Below are 22,123 nucleotides of genomic sequence, written 5' to 3'. Positions count from 1 at the left end.
TGAAAATCCCTTTGCTTTGCTATTCCTGTAATCTTTATATTAAGCATTACAGAACTCCTCTGTGAGATATCACACAAGAATTTTACGATGAGAACTTTCTTGCTGTTTGAGGTTTTCCTGAACCACCCTATACTGTGCTGTTATTTAAACCTGTAACTTTTTATCCTCTTAACAGTGAACTCAGAAGATCATCTGCCTGCCTTCCTCCCCACACCCACTTTTATTTAAAACGTTGTGACCTATTTGCCATGATCTACTGCTTTTCTTCTCCCCTGAACACAAGATCAGTTCTTCCCTAAGTCTTCCTTTCACAACTTCCAGAACCCTAAATTCATTATTTTCCAGTTCTCAAAAAGAATAAACCTCCTTGTGCCCAGTAAAAGTAATACAGGAAAATGGAAAATGCTGTAAAAGCTGTTTTCATAGAAGCCAGGACCTTCCCCATACTCTCTGCCACTCAGTCTTCTTTTTACATGGTTTTACAAGACTTAATTTTTCATTTCCTGCTTCTTTATGTAGTTTTATTTAAAATGTATTTTTTATAAGCTGAGTGGGAAGTTCAGCTTCAGGTGTACAATTTCATACTTGCTTGATGGCTTTTGGGTTGAACAGGACAATCTAGTGTTGTTATATCAGCTTTCAAGTAAGCTTTCACAGAACTTGTTCTTGGTTCAAAGTCTGAAGTATTATCAAAGTAGCCCTCCTGGGCATGGCAGATAAAATCAGCTGCCATTAATGTTGCATGTTTGAATTATTGTAAACAACTGTGAAATTATTAGGAAATAGCATTTCCAAGTAACAGTCAAGGAAGGCCATGTGTTTTATACTAGCTGTATAATGGTCATAAAAGTGAGGTAATGGCACATTTGTTTTGCATAAAACTGGAAGTGGCAGCTGCCAGCTGACTGAAAAAAACCCAACCCACTAAAGGAGGATTGAGCTTTGCTTTGAGCCATTTCAGTTATTCAGAATTAACAGGCCCTTTTTTTTATTATTCTTTTGTCTGACGAGGCGGAAATATTCCCCTGTCCTCTGGGACAGCTCAACTGCCGGTGGCACGGCAGGTAACTACTTAGTGAGAAGAATTTGGACAGTCACAAGTCATTGTCTCAACTTCCAAGGAAGAACTTGGGCAGCTGCAGCTCCCTGGGCGGCCCCGCTCGGCTCGGCTGCCCGTGCCCCATGGAGTTACTTGCCACGCTGCTGATTCTCTTGCAGGTGGGTGCGGGATGGGGACGCGGGCTCGGGCCGTACGGAGGCTGTTGTGTGTCCCCACGAGGTGCCAAGGGAAAGGGTGGCTGCTCTGTGCCCTGGTCCCGGGTTCAGGGGTCCTGGAAGGGGGTTTTCAGGAGCGGGAGCCCCCTTCTCCTGCTGTGGATACCAGGGTGTTGGTGCTGGCAGAGACACTGGTGCCTCACCTTGACTCTTCTGGATTAATGATCCCCTGCCGTAATGCAGCAGCATTTTCATGAGTGTTTCTGTGGGGCTCGTGGGCCTGAACTGGGTTGTTCCTTTCTAGCAGTGACAATGTCTGGAACCGATACGGCAATGACCCGAGACATTGCTGTGTAGCTGCTGCACATGGAGGAGTGTGAAAGCCATAAAATACACAATTAAAGCTTCCACTATAATTACAAGTGCCTACACACACTCCAAGGGGAAAGCAGCTTGGTCCGGGGAGTCCAGCACTGACAAACCCGGCTGGCAGAGCTGAACCTGGAACAAAGGTGGTAACTGCCAGGGCCAAGTGAAAGCCTCCCTTGCTGTTTTTACATCAGAGAGGTTTTCCCCAGGTCATACAGCAGCTTTATGGAACACTTCCAAGGCATTACTGGTGAGCCCTCATTGCTCAGCGAGTTTATAACCATGGCAATTTTGAAAGTATTGTTTTTCTTCAGAAAAAGGTTGCTAGGCAAAGGCCTGAACTTTGCCCAAGTTTGGACAGGAAGAGCTCTGTTTTTTTTTTAAATGCCAGTGGAGATACTTGATGGAATGAGTCATGAACCCCCAAGCTTTCCAGTGGAAGCAGGGGGAATGAGGAAGGTGTACAAGTTACCTGTGAGCTAACAGCAAGAGTGAAACTTGAGTACTGTCACACTCCTTTGTGCTGAAAGATTTCAAGTAAAAAGCAGTGTTTGAAGCCAGTGCAGCAAGCTTGTGCTTATAAAAGGGCAAATCCTGCCAATTAGGGTGCAGTCACCATTCTCAACAATTTATTTTACTCATCTGGAGTAGAGACTTTGGTCCAGTGTTCATCTTCTGCTAAATCAGCTATGTTTGGGACCCTTAGAGTCACACAACAGAGTTTCTGAGAACCTGAGACACTCCCCAGATGTAACTTTTTCCAGTAGTAGATTTATGTCCTATCAATACCAGACAACTTCTAAAGGAACATTAGACACAGAGAGACAGAGGTGAATACTTTAAAAACTGGAGATACTTGGTTTGGGAAAAGCCATAGAGATAATACCATGGACTGTTAGATGCAGTGTTTGTATGTTTCTGGGACTGGCATCATTTGACCAGAGAAATTAGTATCCAAACTCTCATGCCAATTCATTTGGAATGGGATGGATTATATTTGTGGAGTTTCCAGGGTTAGATACAATTTCATAGAGTGCTGTCAAAACTGAATCAATATGTTTTTGTGAAGCCAATTTCTATGACTATTTCTATGTTTCCTAGAACACATATCAATGGTTTCTAGTTAACCACACTTCTCACAATCACTTTTTTTTCCACAAGGTTACTGCTGCCAACAGTTTTTCTCACAAAATTGAAAACTCCATTTTAACACAAGCCATCCGAAAGAAGAGTACTCAGGTTTGTAGTCAATATTAAATAATAACAGAGACACAACTGTTACTATGTAAACTATGACACTAAATACACTTTTTTATTCAATAGTGGATAGATTCTTATCAATTAGACAGCCTACGTCCTCTACAGCGTACTAAAAGGACCTGGGTTATCACCACCATTGATATCCAAGAGGAGGACAAAGGACCATTCCCAAAATATGCTGGACAGGTACAAACAACCTTTTAGTAGAAGTCCTTCTTGAACTTCAGCAAGGTATTCATCACCACAGATTGTGCAATAAAATACCAAAGGCAAGAGAGGACAAGAATTGCACATCAAACAACACCTTTTAAAAAAGAACTTATTTGTTTAAAGTTGTCTTATTTACACAGAGTTGGGCAGAACTGTGTGGTGTGGGGAATACATTGCTCCTTTCTAGGGGAAGCTGCAGGCATACTCAGGGAAAAGAAGACTATAGGGTGGGAGAAGTGAGAGAGTCATTCCACAGAGCTGTGTACCTGCACTTTGTGCAGAGAGTAGTGATGCTGCAGCCCAGGAAGATGTTGAGTTGGCTGAGACTAAGCCTGCAAGCAAGGCCCCATCTGCAAAGAAAGTTGGGTAGCAAGAAAATTGGTCTAAAGTCTTTTTATTTCTGTCTTGTCTACCCTACTTACTTGTGCTACTTCTCTTTTCAAAAGCTGTTCAATAACAAATCATTTAATACATCAGTAAAATATTTAATCAGTGGACCTGGGGTAGATCAACCTCCAGAGATTGGATTATTTTCTATAGAAGACGATGCAAATGGACACGTGTATGTACATCGTACCATCGACAGGGAAAAGACCCCAGCTTTTCAGGTAACACACTTTAAAAAAATAATTAAAACTGTTTGCAAATATTGATTGCTTTCTCATGGCTAAATGCTTTACAAGAATGAGACATACCTATAAGAATTTTAAGTGTGTATTTTTATGACCTCCTTTTCTTATTTAGAACCTCTAAATGAATGTTAGATGATTATCTCAGCAGAGATAGGGTAACTTCCACATCACTATCTGTTATAAACCTTTGTGGCATGTTTGGATGTCCACAAATAGCTGTACACTACTTTTCTATCTTATATTTGCTATGATCTTTGATCATAATCTAAAAAATTAAAAGATTGTCCTGAAATTCAAAGTATGTTTCAGCTATAGTGGTCAGAACACTGAGTTATAAACCCAAAATCTCCTAATCAAGAGAATGGAAGCAAATAGTTATGCATTACCAAAAAAAAGAAAAAAAAGAAGATAATACTGAAGGAGCTGCAAAGCTGTTATTACAGTAACTTTACATAAGAGTAAGCATATGTTTCTCCTTAAAAAGCAGAAAAGTGTTAATAAGCAATAAGTGTAACAGAAGAAATGTGATAACAAGTGTATGAACGAAATATGTGAGTGTGGGTTTGTTTTCCTCTTGCAAAAAATCTTCAGTTGTGGTCTCCTTATGTTTATTCTGTGGTGATTTCTATTTGTGTCTCGGTGGGTTAACTGTACCCAGCTGATAGTTACTGTTCCGTGTGGCTTTCTGTGCAAGGTCTTGCCCTCCGTAATGAAAGGATAAATTCTGGACAGCTTTCTATTCCCTCTCCCTGGACACATGGCTGTTCCAGGGCAGACACTCTGGACTTGGTTTTAAAGCAGAAATAAGTGTAGCAAAGGAGAATTCAGCATTCAGAATTGAATCCTCTGCACGTTCAGGGATATGAAGCCAAAACATAATAGAAATGCAGCTGGAGAAAACTGAATGAACTACTCAAATAAACACTTCAGAACTGGGAAGCACATGTGGAAGCATTCTTATGTCTGGCCCCAAGGGTATTTATGTATTTTATATTAGACAATCATTTCAAACAACCCAGATCCAGCTCCAGGTACTGGGTTTTTTTTAAAGTACTGTTAAATGCACAGGGTGACCATTATGAATCTAATACCTTTGAAAAGCGAAATAATGACTTACTGATGCAACTCAAAGCCAAATGCTAGCCATACATGACTGAAGCAGCTTCAAAATTGAAAGTTTATTGCTCCATTCTGATATCTAAATGATACTACTCATTCCATTCTGCTATCTCTGTCGTTACTCATTTAGATACGTTTCGATATTGTGTACAGAAAAACTGGTGAACCGTTGGACCGCCCTTTATTTTTCATGATAAAGGTTAAAGATATTAATGACAATGCACCAGAATTTCCCAAGGAGGAATATAGCGTTACAATAAGAGAGAACCACAGTAAAAGTAAGTGCCATCTGAACAAGGGATACTGCTGATTTGTGTATGACTGCTGTCTTTTTAATTCCTTTGTCTTTCTTTTTCCTTTCTTACTAAATCTGTTCTTCTCCCCAGGTTTTACCTAAACACTCATAGGTTTAGGGACTATTTCCTCTGAAGGACTATTTCCTGCCTCTTCTTGTTTGCTTAACCTCCACCTATATTAGCATAATATTAAAGACATTCTGGAAAAACTCCTAAGATATTTCTTCTTACTACAAGCCAAGACTTTAACAGACTAATCTGAACCGTGGGTCTGGAACCTGCACATGCATATTGCTTTGCAGAAGATGGTTAGACACACTGTTTTAGAATTACAAAGACTTAATCTGGGTTGTGTAGACATGGGGGCATGGTGCCAACTCCTCTGTCTGAGAAGCTGGCATAACTAATTAGTGAATGTTTTTGATAAATTAAATTCAGGAGTGTGATAGGTCTCTCTGTTGTCTAACAGTGCTTTAGGCAGATTTTTTACCCAAATGAGGTGGAGGCCAGAGTCTATGCAGGGAAAACCATAGCCACAGGAGAATTTATGGGTGTTCATAGGACTTGTGTGTCCAAGAACCTGAAGACAGGCCCGAGAAACTCCATGTCAAGACGAAACACTTTTATTAATGTCTCAATTCTTCATCCTAGATGAGCCAGTTTTCCAAGTTACTGCTGTGGACAAAGATGAAGATGGCACTGTGAATTCTCAGGTGTCCTATTCTCTAAGTATGCAAATGCCCCGTACAGATGGGTTCACATTTAATATCGATCCTAGCACAGGATCGATACAACTGTCAGAATGCTTGGATTATAAGGTAATGTAAATATGGCAGCTTCTTGTCATTTAATGCATGATACAGTAAAGTACATGTTAACCAGGTATAAGGGGAGGGACAGTCTCACATCCAGCTTTGTGGTGGGAACTGCTTCTGAACTGAGTTTGTAAGTTCCTTCTTTCTGTTTTCCAGACTAGCAACTCTTTCAAACTTCTGATTAAAGCCAGCGACCGTGGAACTCCCCAGCTATCATCTACTGCAACAGTGAATGTAGCTGTTGAAGATGCAAACAACCACCTCCCTGTATTTACTAGTGATAATGTAAGGAAAAACATTACTACTTTACAGGGCCTTTCTAAACACAGTTCAGTCCTTCAAGCTGCTACGTACATTCAGCAGTGGAAATGGGAACCCTCAGACACTTACAGAATCAGGCCAAAATATGTACAAATGAGCTTTGGGTGTTAGAAGAACTATCTCTTAAAATAAATGTGGACAGTAAGAGAATGCTTGACAATTGACGGTGATAAACTGTTTTCTGTGTACAGCACTGGAAGGTTTTTGTCTCACTATCAGTATAAGGATGCTGACAGACTAGCTTGTTCTAACATCGGAGAAGCTAAGGTGCTGATTACAATCCACTCTTGAAAGATCTGAGTTTTGATCCATGACCCATTTCCTCAATGGCCCTAAACCTGCCTGCCTGCAAACTCAGTACATCTTAATGGGGCAATTTGGTGGGGTAGCAACGCTTCTGCTGGCATATTCTCTGAGGGTGCTGGTAGAACATTTGCTGTATGAATGGGAGCAACTGAGCTTGCTGGCATGAAGAGGGCTGTGAGGAGTTAAAAGCTGTGAACAAGTAGGCAGCTACACTTGAATTCAGATAAGAGCTATTTGTGTTCAGGCTCTGGTCCCATTTTGGCTCTGGTCCCATAAAGACTGTTTTTATAATTTGCAAATTGACACATTGTTGTGGTTTAACCCTGGCTGGCAGCTAAACAGCACACAGCCACTCGCTCACTCCCCACAGTGGGATGGGGGAGAGAACTGGAAAGGTAAAAGTGCAAAACTTGTGGGTTGAGATAAAGACAGTTTAATAGGTGAAGCAAAAGCCATATGTGCAAGCAAAGCAAGATAAGGAATTCATTCACCACTTCCCATTGACAGGCAGATGTTTAGCCATATCTAGGAAAGCAGGGCTCCATCACACATAATGGTTACTTGATAAGACAAATGCTGCAACCCAGAATGTCCTCCCATTCCTCCTTCTTGCCTGCAGCTTTTATTGCTGAGCATGATGCCATATAGTATGGAATATCCCTTTGGTCAGTTGGGGTCAGCTGTGCTGGCTGTGTCCCCTCCCAACTTCTTGTGTACCCCCAGCCTACTGACTGGCAGGGCACTGTTAGAAACAGAAAAAGACCTGGACGCTGTGTAAGCACTCTTCAGCAAGAACTAAAACATCCCTATGTGACCAACACTGTTTTCATCACAAATCCAAAACATAGCACCATGCAAGCTACTATGAAGAAATCAACTATCCCAGCCAAAACCAGTGCATGCATCCAGAGTGCATGTCATGCACTGGTATGTGTAAATATTTGAAGTTGTGAACAGTAAGAATAGATACTGGGTTACAACAGTGGGTACAAAGTCACCCATGAAAGCAAACACACTTACCAGTGCATTATTATGGTAGGTCTCCTACCTGCAGAATTGTGTTTGGAAGACCTGAGGGAATAGGGTTACATAACCTGCCAAAACAGGCTTATACAAGAAATCTGTGCTTCATCATCGTTAACTCCAGACTAGTAAAATTCCCGGCCTTCTCACAGCAGTGGTTTGTTCCCTCTGAGTACATGTATTATTCTTTACAGCATTTTTAGTATTTGTGGTGCAAGGACAGTATTTTTACATATTAGAAGGCAAGAATCTGAATTTTCAGATCTCAACCAGTGACTAATTTATATGAAGAAAATAGTCACAAATAACATTTTATTATCATCTTATCTTTTAAGTCATATTTTTTTCTCAGGTGATTTTACTGGCATTTCTTAGCCTGTCTTTGGAGTGTAAGTTAGGCAAGCTGGTGGCTACATTGCACCATCTTTCCTTTCTCCTCCCAGTACCAGCTGCAGATTTCAGCAGGTCAAGAACATCCAGCTGTATTACGGTTCCAAGTGGAAGATAAAGACTCTCCCAACACTCCAGCTTGGAGAGCAAAATACAGAGTAACAAAAGGCAATGAGAAGGAACAGTTCACCATTGAGACGGATCCAGACACAAATGAAGGCATTTTGAGTATTATCAAGGTAAGGAGCAGTAACAGATGAGCTGCAGCATGGCAATGAGTAGTGCAGCCAGTCTGATTACAAGACCAATAGCTTAGCACCTTGGCTGAGCTTGGTGAGCTCAGCTCACCTCTGAGTTCCAGGTATATAGAGATGACTGCCAAACCAAAGGTCATAACTGCTAATCAGACTTTTGTCTGGGATTTTCAGCCTCTCAACTACGAAGATGACTCTGAGATGAGACTTGTAATTTCTGTAGCAAATGAAGAACCTTTCTTCTTGTGTAAAAACGGCATTGTAATGATCTCAGACCTAGACTCCACGAATACAACTGTGAACATCAAGGTCTTACAGTCACAACATGCTCCTAGGTTTCATCCTCCTATACTTATTGTTCAAAAGGAAGTTTCAATGAAGCCTGGGAGAGTATTTAGAAGGTATCCTGCCACATATCCAGATGGTGTGCCAAATAAGATAAAGTAAGTGGAGATGCTTCTAATTCTCAGGGTAAGAAACAGCTTAGGAATATAAAGAGGTTTTCAAGTTTAATTTGGTATATATACATATGTGAACATGCATACACATATATATTTACAGTTATATGAACATATACATTAGAGGTGTACGTTTACTATTGTTGTGCTACTGTAGATTCAGATATCTGGTTCTGTAAGATATAATTTAAAGGTGCAATCAGTCCTTGGTTGCTCAACGCTTCTGTTGTCTTCAAAATAGTTTTGCCTAAAACCAGGTTGCATTATTTATATTTTACTTTTGATGACAAAATTTTGATGCCATAGAAAGGACTAAGGTATGCTTGGCTGTAAAAATGGTAATCTGATGTGGGAATTAGATACTTTCTTGTCCCCTAGGAACAGTTTTGATGGGCCTGCACAAGGTATGGGGACTTGCACGGGAGACTGTTTGTTGCCTGTGTTCAAACACATGGCTTGTCACAGAGTTAACAAAAGTAAGCATCACTAACAAATAAAAATACCTACAGAGCTCAAAAAGACAAAGAAAGAAGCAGTAGAAATTTTCCATTCTTCAAAATCCATTTAAGAAAATATGGCACGTGTAACTTTTTCCTTTCTTTTTAAGATATGAACTAGCCCATGACCCAGGTGGTTGGCTGAGTGTGGATGAGAATTCTGGAGTTCTTACTGTGGCAAAAGAATTTGATCTAGAATCTCCTTATGTGAACAACAGCCTCTATACCATCACTGTTCATGCTATTGGTCATGGTAAGTAGCCAGTCAGAAAATATTCAAGCAGTATTTGGACTGTTTGAGATGAGGTTCATGTTAGATACAAAATGATAGCAGGACTAAGGATCTAAGTGGAGAATGGAGTGCAGAATACCCAAATGTTTGAAACTTGTGTTATGTGTGACTAGTAGCATAAACCAGACAGAGATCCTGCCAATGGACTGGCTTTTGTCCATACCCCGTTATGAGTCTTTTTCTGTTTCTTTTGCTCCTGTCTAGGTATTCCACCACATACTGGTACTGGCACCATCCTGCTTTACTTGTCTGACATTAATGATCATATGCCAGCATTAGTGGCTCCTTCGTTAGATGTGTGTGACAAAAAAGAAGGGACTGCTCTCATTATAAAAGCTAAGTCTGCTCTGGTCCAGTCACATTCTGGGCCATTTACATTTGAGCTGGCTGAGGACTCTGAAGATGTGAAGCATAACTGGAAACTAGGAAGGAACTTTGGTGAGTTATTCCTTTCCTGTCCTTTGTAAGAATTTTATTGTCACTTACATGCCCTCTAGTTATTTCACTGTCTCTTTCCTTTATGGTTTGTTCCTGATTAGTCTCAATGAGACTGAAAGGACATGAAAGGACAGCTTTCAAAATATAGTTACTGCAATTTGAAAAAAAAGTTACAGTGTTCATCTCTGCTGAGGACAGGACCAGAAGCAATGTGCTCAAATTGCAGAAAGGAGGATGAGACAGCTGAGGAACTGCTTCTGCCTTTGATTAACTACCTAGTGAATATTAGAGGTTATCAGTGCAGCTATGTCAGAATGCAGCAAGACTGGGACAGATCTCTGCCCAGAAGGCTCAGCAAGGTGAAAAAGTGGGATGTCATTTTGTCCTATTTGCTACGGTGCATTAAGGCTGCAAAAAAGTATTTGAAAAAGAGGTGCAAATGAGTTTCCCTTTGATTATCATCAGAAGGGAGTGTAGAATGTCAGACTTCTTTTTATGAGTCTTGAAATAATTTGCTTGTCTTCTTTTTAGGGGAGTCAGTTGAACTTTTAATGTTAAGAAGCCTCCCACAAGGTAACTACTTGGTGCCCATCATTATTCAGGACAGGCAAGGATTTTCTACAAGGCAGAATCAGCATGTTAGGCTCTGCTTTTGCCCAGATGGACATACATGTAAAGATTCTCCACTTCCACAAGCAGCAGTGAGACTTGGAGGTGGTGCCATTGCAATAATACTGACAGCTTTCTTATTACTACTGGGTAAGTAACCTCCTAACTTATGCTTGCAAGTTATCTGTCATCTGCCCATTGGATCTCATTGCAACTGCAGCTCATGAACATGTGCTAAAATCTACCAGCCTTATTGGGAAAGACCATTTGCCTTAGTGTGTTAGAGTGTAGTCAAGGTGCAAGCAGTTAATACATGCACTCTTCATGGTGCTTCCATCCATGTGTCCTGGTCCATGACCTGTTCTCTCTTCAAATTTTAGGAAGACCTTAGTTTTGTGACATTGCCTTTTCCATCTAGTAACTGAAGAGATCTTTTTTGATAGCCAAGAAAACTTTCAAATGACTAGGCACTATGATACAATGTGTAGTGCAGAGCAAGGTGGTATCCAAGGCTTACACACAGGGTAAAAGACACTAGACAGATTAGTGAAACTTACCCACACTCATGGTTGGGATGTGAAAAAGTAAGGGCTGTGTATTATAGAGAAGTGAGTGTAGTGCAGAGCAAGGTGGTATCCAAGGCTGGTATCCAAGGTGGTATCCATCACAGGGTAAAAGACACTAGAAAGTTTAGTGAAACTTACCCACAGTCATGGTTGGGATGTGAAAAAGTGAGGGCTGTGTATTATAGAGAAGTGGCAAAGGGAAGACAACATGGAATACTGTTGTGTGAAAAACAATCAATACAAGTACGTAACCTAGGAAAAAAGAAAATACTTCAACTGAAAAAACTGAAATGTAATGCTAACAGCTGGAATTTTTCAGCTTGTTATTTGTGGAGGTAACAGCTTGGCTTTCTAAAGCAGGCTAACCATGCCAGGCCAAGCATTGCATCTGCACAGCTACATTGCTGGAGGTTTCCAAGTTAGCTCATTTGGAACTGGGCTGGGTACTTCACCAGCCTGCTGTACTGAGCCATACAGATCTATTCATAATGCCCATTTCACTGTTCCCTTTCTTGTTTCTATAGTTTCCAGTATTCTTCTTTGCCGGTTTTACATGCAGGGATCTAAAAGCAAAGCCATTGTTCCACCTCAAGAAGGTGAACAGACTTTAATGAACTATAATGAAGAGAGCAGAACGTCTTTATCTCAAGTAAGTGCAAAAGCATATATTCCCATTACCCCACCAGTGCTGTGTGGCTGAATCTAGTACTAGTCATCTCTTTTATTATGTTTCTTCTGGTTTTGGTATTGAGCAACATAAAGCTTTTTTGCCACTAAGTGTATCGGGGGAGAGGTGTTCTGCATGGATTGGATAATGAAGCTCTGGTGACAGACTATTATTACTCCTTCCATTTTTCAGTATCAGCAGGACCTTCCCAGGTGCCTCATCCTGCTGATGAATCCAACAGCTGAGGAGGCACATCATTTCTTGGCACACTGCACATACTGGTGTTTTCAACAAGGAAGTAAATGAAAGTGAAAAGGGGAATAGTCTGCAAAAAAGTGTGATCCTTCACAGCCTAGTTTAATTTCTTACTGATACCATCCCTCTCCCTATATGCAGGCTAAGCTGGATATTACAGATCATGCTGTTCTACCACCTGTATCCGTGGAGGCTGGAAAGGAAGAGATTGCTGAGGTAACTGCCTGTTTCCTTATGTAAATGCCCATTTTTATACCAGAGAAATTGGTAATCCCAAGAATGAGGCTTAGTATTAATAACAGTGGGAAGAATAATGCAGTGTAGTTCAATTAGGAAATAAGTGGCACTGGTTGGAGATTCTACTGCTGTTTAAAATACTGTTGACAACTTATGTTTTTCTAACAGCTTTCAGTTTGAAACTGGCACTTGCAAGTGTAATTTCTTCCAAAATTCTTGTCACATTACCTGAATTGATGTGCACAAGATTTTATTCAATTCTTGGTATAAATGAAATTGATAGATATCTGAAGAATGATGTTCAAAAACATGCTGATCAACATCTACTTAACACGTGTGGATAGTATTTATGAGTGTTTTTATGACTACAAGATATAATTCTGGGGGTCTGAAGGCTTTTGAGTTTTTTCTGTGGATTTCTGTACTGTATTCTCTAACAGATGTCTTATTTTTATTGTAAAGAATAGATAAAGGAAATTCTGGTCTACATCAGTAGGTGACTGCCATGTGTTCTATTCATAAGTACATAGTGATCACCAAGAGACTCTAAGAACAATCTTTGTCTTACAGCAGGCAAAGAAAATGTAAAATAGTCTTTTTTAAGTATGTGAGAACCCTACTCCACAACCCTTAAGACTATAGTTAGGAGCTAGGATTACATGTGTAAGTAGACATTATAAAGTTCTGAGGTCATGTTTGGTGCCATTAATGAAAAGGAATCCATTAAATTTATGGGAAGAAGTGTATTTCATTACTGGAGATTATGAAGAATGCCTGCAGTTGGTGACTTCATGGAGCATGTACTCATAAAAGGAAACAGTCCCTGAACAGAAAAAGCTGCAATGTAACTGGAGAAGACAGCATAAGAGAAATGGATGTAACAGAGAGAAAGATAGTTGGATTTATTTGTATCTGAAAGAAATGTTAGTAGGTGACTTTATGCTGGTCAAACCTGAGATCCTGTCTGTCTTCCAGGATGACCTGTACACTAGTTACGAGACGTTCCAAGTAAGACACCTTCATTGCATCATACAGACAGTGGACAAAATACTGGGTCAGGTAAGAAATTAATGTTGAATCCCTCCTTTGTCAGGTTGGCTTGTAAGTGTAGGAAAAAAGGCTTACAAAACTGGAAACCTGCTATGGCTTCAGCTACTCTCTCAGACCACATCTAGGAAAACATTACAATCAAAACCAAGGGATATATTTGATGGGGAAACATAGAAGACTTCCATGTTGAAAATACCTCCTAGACTTCTTGCTGCCTCTGGCTGATCACCCAGCAGTTACTGCAAAGCTAGGGTCTGTCACCTGTAACAAATTCTTCAAGACCAAGACATGGGGCTAAAATGCTTTCTGTTACTGTGCCAGGTGAAAGTTTGGTCACCTGCTCTTCTGTGCTAGCAGGGAAATCCTAGTTCCTCTTGCCATGTCCTATCTGGCCACTGCATGTTCACAGGTCTGTTGTCCATGCCTTCTTGGGCCACACTGCATGCCTCCACGCAGTCATGTTTGTTTCATAGCTTTTTGGTCCAGGAGAAATCAAGTGCTCCTTTCTGCCTCATTTGTACTCTATGGGAAGTTGAAACTCTGGTGCTTATGCAGCTCAGAGCTTCAGTAAAACTTTTCCTTATCAGAGAAAGACTTCTCTTCACGGTAACCTCCTGGCTTACCTACCTCATTTGCATACCATGAATTCCTTTCATTTCCGAAAGGGCAATGAGAGTTTCCATGATGATTTGCATTGTTTCTTCTCTTCTTTAGAAACTATATTACCAAAACACACTGGAAGATTATGGAGACATCTATGAACCTTACAGATATGCCGAGGAAGGAGAATTAGAGCGAAGTAACTCCTTCTGCTCTCTCTCCATTGACAGTGAGGATTTGCCTGTTGATTTTTTGAACACTCTGGGACCAAAGTTTTCTGCTCTGGAAGAAATCTGTCAGAAGCAATTTCCATCATTCAATTAATTTCAGAAGGCTGTGACTACTTGATGGTGTTGTAAAGGCTTCTGGCAGAAGCACTGACAAATTCAGAAAAAAAGAGCCATCTGCACTAGAAAGCATTGCAGTATGTTTGCACCATGAGTACCTGGCCTTTTATTTTTCCTGCCTACACTGTTTGCACGCCTGCAGCCAAGAATGTGATGTGTCTGGAAGGTCAACTCTACTCTGAAGAGATGATGGAATGATTTTGGCATATTCTGTGCAGACTTACACAAACAGAAGATCTCATACTAAGGATTGTCAATTTAGCATGCAAAGGAAAAAAAAAACCAGATCTACTGGGATAGAAATTCCAGTCAAAATTCCATGTGGAAATAAGCCAGTTTTGAACAGAGAAGGCAATTACCAGCTAGGCCAGTATGTGGTCTCTTTAAATCCAAGATTAATGGCCTTTAATGATGGCCTTTCAATACTGAAATGGGGCCTGCAAGGAAGATGGGGACAAACTTCTAGCAGGGCCTGTTGTGATAGCACAAGGGGTGTTGGTTTTAAACTAAAAGAGGGTGGATTTAGATTAGATATAAGGAAGATATTTTTTAAAATGAAAGTGTTGAAACACTGGCACAGGTTGCCCAGAGATGTGGTAGAAGCCCCATCTCTGGAAACATTCAAGGTCAGGTTGGATGGGGCTCTGAGCAATCTGATCTGGTTGAAGATGTCCCTGCTCACTGCAGGGGGGTTGGACTAGATCACCTTTAAAGTTCTTTTCCACCCAAACTATTCTGTGATTCTGTGCTTAACTTTAGTACGGTGCCATGCGGCTCTGACTTGATGATCAGAACTTTTATTTTTATAGGACACTGAAAAATCTAAAAGAAAGTGCACTTCTACTCTTAGTGTGACTGTGACCGCAGAGTGACCTGAGAGGTCTGCACCATACTTGCCTTTTAGCTTAAAACAGGCACTTATGTACTGCCTGTTTGCTTATGCTGGCATCTGGTGGCTCTTAGTATTATTACACTATTGTACATGGTAGGGAATTACCAGAGGACAAGTTATAGTTATTCCTTTCATTTAAATAACTGCTTGCTCTAAATTAGCTACAGGTCACTGTGATAAAGAAATTAATGGGTTACCTCAAACACTGTTAATAAAACAGATGACATGATAAGGAAAGGATGGTATCAAATTTCCCCATATGGAAACCACAGATGTGTTACTTTTAAATTTTGAGGTTTGTACACATCTGAATTTGTGCAGTTGACCTATACTCAGTTATAGCATGATGGATTTCTGTGTTACAATCCATGAATGAGGAAAGACTATCTCAGAAGATAGTATTCTGCCATTAAGTAAGTTATACAGGCAATAAGAGATGTAATTAGTCACAAATTTTACTTCTGTTCTATTACAATTTTGTGCTAAAAGAAAAATGCTTTGCCTAAGGCAAGCACTACGTCTGTATCTAGAGAACTGTTCTTCTGTTTCAAAGTTTACTTAAACAATAAGTTATGCATTTGCTCAGATATTATTAACTAATAATTCAAGGTTGGAAACTTCAGTCAAGTGTGATAAAAAAATTTGGCTGAGTGGCAGGCAGCTAAATTACCAGCAGCAGGATCTGTTTACACAATAAATCACTACTCTGATAAATGGTCCTTAACTCATAATTCCAGACAGAAGACTTCAAATCAGGCCAGTAATTTAGCAGCATTGCTAATAACCAGAAAGTCTTTTTATTGCAAACTATAAGCAGTAAGATTAGAATTGTGCTGTGTTTTGCTATTTCTTCTGAAAATTATGCAAGATTAAAAATAATAGGGGAAGTATTCTGTGTATTTCTTGTTCAGGTAAACTTGTGTTGGGTCTATAGCACACCATGCTTACAAACACCAAAACTTTAGATGTGATCAAACACACAGTTGCTACTGCTAGAATAAATTATCTCTCTCTTGAATGAAAAAAAAAGAAAAAGAACTGTTAAAATGAAAAACTATGAAAGGTTTTGGGCTTCAAAACTGCTGTTACCCCATCTCCACTGAGGGTGACAGCAAACCATCAGATTCCCAGGCACTGAGGGAGCTTTCAAATATTCACCTGAAGGTCGATGTGGGGTCCCTGCCTGACACGTACCCCTTTCTCCACCAGTGCCTGGCAGCAAACCTGGGCCAAGGGACTGGACCTTTAGTCAAGGCCACTTGCCATACTTCTTCCCAAGGCCTCTCTGCTTGTGCATCATGCTTCCTCACGAAGCCAGGCAGACAGCTCCTGCATGGCCCACAGAACCACACAGAAATAGCCATCGCTCAGGGGACAACGCCAGGGCTGGTGTCAGAGGAGTGCTGGCTGTGCAAACTCAAGTGTACATTATCGATGGCCTCAGCTTATGCTTTGCTTGTACCTAATGGCAGAGGGAGTGTGTGAAGCCTCTGGTTTGTTCTGGGTCTGCTTTAAACTAAGCACCTTCGTGGCTTGCTGTTTTGTAAATGCTGGTGATGGGCTCTAGTGTTTCAATTACCTGTTCACAGTGAGAGGTCTAATCATGATGCCTGTGAATCCCCATTACTTCTGGCCCCTGCTGTGCCCAAGTCAGTGGGAGTCCCAGCAGCACAAATGTTTATCTCCGCACAGTCTTCATCTCTGTCTTTGTTTTGCCTCATTTATAAAAATCTTACTTAAAAGTAAATGACACACAATCAGTAAAGGGGAAATTAATCACACCGGAACCAAACTTCTGACACTGAGTTTTAAAGGAAACAAGAAAGACTGATCACAGGATGGTCCTACACAGAGTGGATGTCAGCACATTAACAATAAAACCTTTTTGTCTCAGACAGAAAGTGTTTCCCTTGTCTGCTATTTCTTCTACACTGCTGAGCAATGGCAGATCCCCTGGGATCTTTAGGCTGCCACAGAAGGAGTATAAGTTTTAATCAAATCTTTCTGTGCCAGTTTGGGGTCATTTTCTCCCTTCTGAAGGATCCATTTGTCCTTATTAAGGTATTACAAGAAGTCATTTAAAGGAGAAATAAATGACAAGAGATTTTATAAGTGAAAGGTAAACCCTGTGCTGAGTGGGCTATAATTAGTTCCATCTATTAGTGCCTTAGGTGGTATTGTATTTCACAGTCCTAATAATTAAACACCTAGTAACAGTGTGTTGGATTAGTGTTTCAAAAGAACTCATAGGCCAAGCTGGGGACTTCTCTCAAGGTTTTCTGAGAGCAAGCAGGGAACAGATGTTGTAGCACTTGTAGTAGGGGCAAAGTTTCTCTACTCAGATCAAGAGCTACTATCACCTTCAAAGAAACTGAAAATGGGCTTTTTCTTAGCACATGCTGGTGCTCAAGACTGAGAATAATGGAAGAATTATGCCATTCCAATGTGTCTTTCCATGTCAGCCTGTAATTGCACTCGGGTGGGAAAGCTGGTGATTGAGGAAAGGCAAGGGAAGACACATGGAGGGCAGACACAGGCAAGCAGATGCTATATCATCCCTTCCCTGTGCCATTTCTGCTTTTCACACTCACAGTATTTCACACTTTTCAAAAGTGATGAGAAGTCTTCAAAATGGAAACCTCTACTCCGCTGCGCTAACCCTGTTAGTGAAACATGGCACATTGACCTGGATCTGACCAGGGTATTTCTTGATGTCTGGATTAATATAATTCACAATGTCTACTATAATTACTTAATTCTATCCTGAATGCACATTTCTTCAGGACTGGCACATTTCTCAAGAAACAGAAGACACTTGAAAAGCCTGAATATTTAATATTTCAGATGCCCATTTTGTTTTGCTTAACACTTGTGGTAAGGGTCTACTATTTCCACTTATCCTGTGTGGTGTGAACTGAAACTCAAACTCACAAAACACGTTTTACTCAGAAGGATAAATCTCTACATTTCTTCTGCTCTGCCTGTGATACCTCCTTCCTGCTTAGGATGCTGCAGTAAACCCCAATTTGCAAGATGACCATTCTATACTATGCAAAATGAAGCAAACCACACCTACAGAAGACAGTGGAGGCCCTTCAGCCTTCTTCCTTGTGCCCTAGACAGATCTAATTGCCCAATGTGAGATTTGCAAGTGTAATTAAATGAATAAAAAGAATAGCATAGCTACAATTTCCAGAAACCCATACAACATCATCTGCTCTTTGCAGGTTCTAGCACTTGCATCAGAATAGTAACGGAGTGTCACACAGCACAGTTATCTCCAGTAACATATTATGCAACTTGACTAACATCTATTCCTTCTTTCTGATTATCCCCAAGAGGTGAACACCAGGTCTTTTGAGAAAATGGGGCTCTCATTAGTAAAATACCAGTAAAAAAAGAGTATTTTTTCATAAAACATAACTTCACTAAATATATCAATATTGCTGGGGTGACACTTACAAAACAAAAATCTTTTTTGTACAATCTACTGATTATTCATAACAGCTGAATATGATACGTTATCAATAATTCAGCACTTTTTGTTTTTTTCTAAATTCTATAAAATAAGAAAGAAAATTACTTCAGGGATTCAATTAGCAAATTATTTCAAGGCACTGATAATTATTAATACTTCTTGATAGAGGCTTTTCCTGTTCTGTAATTATCCAGAAGACAGTTCTGTAATTATCCAGAAGATGGCATAAGTAGGCCAGTTACTGACCTTCCAGTAGCAAGAAGTAAAACTAAGGAAGGCTCACTAATACTGTGCTTCAAAACAAATCTACTTATAAATATGTATATTTTGATATGCTCAGTGGAGAGGAGTTGTCTTTCTTAAGACATAACCCTTTCCTCATAAGCATCATGCAAGGGAAGTACTACTTAGTAGCTACACAACAGTACTGAGAAAAAGGAATGTGAGGAGGCTGATATGAAAGTCTGAAACAGATAGTTATGTGTTTTCTTTTTGCATTAGGTTATGTCCATTATATAGAAATCTTTCTATTTGTCCACTATTTCTTTCAATGAAGAGACAGCAATAATGACTGTCAAGAAAGATATCTATGTATTTTTGTATCTGTATTGTATTCTATCCAGCTTATTTCATTCTGTTTGCTTTTCCAAAGGGTTTTATTAAAATAATTTCTAAATGTATAGGGCAGATGGGCAAATCCATTTACACCAGCAAATGAACACTTCTGAGCACAAAAGGGGATTATGTTTGCAACTGGCCTTCAATATGTAACTTTCCCCATGAGCAATTTACATATTCCAAAATATATTTCCAGTATTCAAACCTATAAATCCCATGACCAGAAAAGACTCTCAGCACACTGCAGTGATTGATACTTCAAGGATGAAACAAAAATTAAGGGAGATCAATTTCCCTGTTTTCATTCAGTGTTTTTAAATGCCTAAATCATGACTCAGGGAGACATCTGATGGTGTCAGACTTTAGTTCTTGATGATGTAAGTGTACTTGGGATTAGTATGAAATTTGCTAACTTGAAATCTGCTGTCTGTCACACTAAGGTTTTTGTCCAGAAGTGAAGCAATGGAGAAATGCAATTAAACAAGCATCCCTTCTTGGACCTTGGGTCAAATCCTGATTATGCAGATATTGGAAGTGATCTTGATAGACTCTGCATTCACATCTTTTTTTCTAGGCATTTGCAAAGTGCCACAGAATGTCATAGTTGAAGCCTCCCCTTATGAAAGGCCAAGAGCTGCGTTAGTAGAGTTGTTGCAAATCAGCTCTGAGATGCAATAGTTCAGTTATGTACAGAGATTTGTAAACAGCTGGCAAGGCAAGTGTCACATTTCTGAGTTCTGAATTAATTCCACGGAAGAGATAAAGGTAAAATATCTAAGATTAGAAGAGATGATCATATTAATATAAAGGAGAAGAAAAAATATTAAATTTCCCTATTTTTTTTTTCAGAACTCTAGACAATGACTTCACCATCCTTCCTGATCTCCATCAAACATCAATGAATCTTAGTCTACATATTGTATGGGCAGGTGCCATCTTTTATTCCTTGGTAAAGCTTGAAACAAGAGATTTTAGTCCCTAATTAGGGCTCCAAGATACTCTCACAATAAAAGCACTGACAGTCAGACACAGAACTACTATTTGTGCTTTTGATTTTTTTTCCCCAACATATTTTGCAGGATATCTGTGAAAGGGTGGTTTTTTTTGTCCTGCAATATTTGCCTCCTGTCCAGAATAGCTTCTACATAACCAGAGATAGGAATCTCACATTTGAAAAAAACCATGTTTTTGTTGTCAAACATTTAGTTTAAGAAACATCAGCTATGGCCAGGACTATCATAAAACCACAAAAACTCAGTCCAGTTCAGCTTGTCATGTTGCCAAGAACGCTGCTTAGATTAATACAAACACCATCAACCTATTTAACTGAACTGCATTTAGAAGAGATATGGAGAATAATAGAAAGTGATTGTGGCAGCTGTACCAACAAATCTTCCAAAGAACATATTACAGACTTTTCTGTGAAAAAAAGAATAACAAATGTGTTATAGGGCACTAGCACTCACACAGTTGTTCCTAGCAAAAAGTCAACATAAAGAAATGGCTTATAGTGTAGAAACTGGAGTGTATTCCAGATCCTGAAAGGCTGCTGGCATCACTGCAACTGATGGAAAACTAACAGAACCTGTCATCTCTGTGCTATATTAATGACAGTATAAAAGGTATTTTCATTGAGAGATTCATTTGAAAGCAGTAGTGACAAGTGAGTTCCTATTTCCATCTATGGAGGAAAGAATTTCTCACTTCAGTGCCTGATCCTTCTTTCTGTTCTGCCAGGGCAAATCAGGAATGATTCTAGTAAAGCCACTGTGATCAAATGAGGAGGATGGGGCCCCATACATTTCTTGGTCAGAGCATCCGTGACTGTGACCAAGACATGGTACTTACAGATGCCAGCATTACAGAGGAAGAACCATATGTCTTGTTGAAGAGAAGACATTTTGGAAAGTATATATATTCAAAAGGAGATAAACTTACAGAATTTGGAAAACCAAACAAAACTATCCCAATGATATCAGAAGCTGAGAAAACTTGGATTGTAGAATCTGGGTGACTTCTTCTCAGACATTCCTAGAAATCACAGTATAAAATGGTATCTCTTCAAATCCAAACTGGAATGAACAAGAACAAAGAATTCTGCAGTGACTCAACACTAAAGCTAAAAAGGCTAAATCAGAGCCCTGTACTGGGAAGGGTGTAATGCAAACCTAGACATAGGTGTACTAGGAGGTGCTTCGTCTCCAGAGGAACTCTGTCCATGGAAGAATACTCAAACTGCAAAATCTCTCTCCAGACACAGCAGTGTCTCTTCCCAAGAAAACCAGGACATCAGGTGGAGGAGACAGTTTGGGTTTACATCTTGTTCCAACAGAACAGCAAAAGGTGACTGGAGCGTGCATCTATTATAGGAGCTGGGAAGCACTGCCAAGGCCAATAATTAAGCTATAATCTAACTTTTCTTGCTTGAAGATCCAGGTGGCTTACTCCAAAACAGAGCCAGAGGGAAAGCTACCACTATGGATGGATAATGGGGAAGTTTTGGCTAAGTCTGAGCTGAAAACATTAGCTAATACTGCTTTATACACTTAGTCATAGTACTCAAAATGAATTCAGCATGAGAGGAAAATTTGGGAGGCAGGTGTCCCAAAAGGCTGATTGCTGATCTGCAGCTCTGAAAATCATGCTTCATGAGATTCCTCTGTGACCCTGGATCCGTTACTTGCAGACAGATCTTAACAAAGTATTCAGCACCTACCTCCGCTAGAATTAGTGGAAATTAAATGTCATAAATCTGTCTACTACATCTCTCCAGCTATGAAATGGGAACAGTCCTTTCTGTCTCAAATAAATACTTCCAAAGATTATGAAGTGTTTTGACAGGACAGCAATAGGAAGTGTGTAAGTATCCTAAACAGAAATATGAAGTTTTCTTTAACTGATGCTATGCT

At 39.9% G+C, this 22,123-nt stretch overlaps 1 protein-coding gene across 1 annotated transcript; it reads left to right on the top strand.

Moving 5' to 3' along the window:
• Positions 1-1,182: 1,182 nt before the first annotated feature.
• CDH26 (cadherin 26) lies at positions 1,183-14,203 on the top strand. Its single transcript, XM_029086851.1, has 15 exons — positions 1,183-1,218; positions 2,746-2,823; positions 2,908-3,030; positions 3,501-3,662; positions 4,936-5,083; positions 5,753-5,919; positions 6,073-6,201; positions 8,010-8,195; positions 8,385-8,653; positions 9,276-9,418; positions 9,662-9,895; positions 10,427-10,654; positions 11,595-11,719; positions 13,205-13,288; positions 13,994-14,203. Exons 1-15 carry the CDS (start codon positions 1,183-1,185, stop codon positions 14,201-14,203), a joined length of 2,322 nt encoding a protein of 773 aa, XP_028942684.1.
• Positions 14,204-22,123: the final 7,920 nt, after the last annotated feature.

This window comes from Antrostomus carolinensis, unplaced genomic scaffold, assembly GCF_000700745.2.
Source record: "Antrostomus carolinensis isolate BGI_N321 unplaced genomic scaffold, ASM70074v2 scaffold539, whole genome shotgun sequence".
NCBI classification, from domain to species: domain Eukaryota; kingdom Metazoa; phylum Chordata; class Aves; order Caprimulgiformes; family Caprimulgidae; genus Antrostomus; species Antrostomus carolinensis.
Note: the sequence above shows the minus strand (reverse complement) of the source record. Positions and strands in the feature narration are given on the sequence as shown.

Coding starts and splice junctions, on each gene's coding strand:
- CDH26 (XM_029086851.1), top strand. CDS start 1,183: ATGGAGTTACTTGCCACGCTGCTGATTCTCTTGCAG. Junction 8,196..8,384: donor GCATTTTGAGTATTATCAAG/GTAAGGAGCAGT, acceptor TGGGATTTTCAG/CCTCTCAACTACGAAGATGA. Junction 13,289..13,993: donor TGGACAAAATACTGGGTCAG/GTAAGAAATTAA, acceptor TCTCTTCTTTAG/AAACTATATTACCAAAACAC.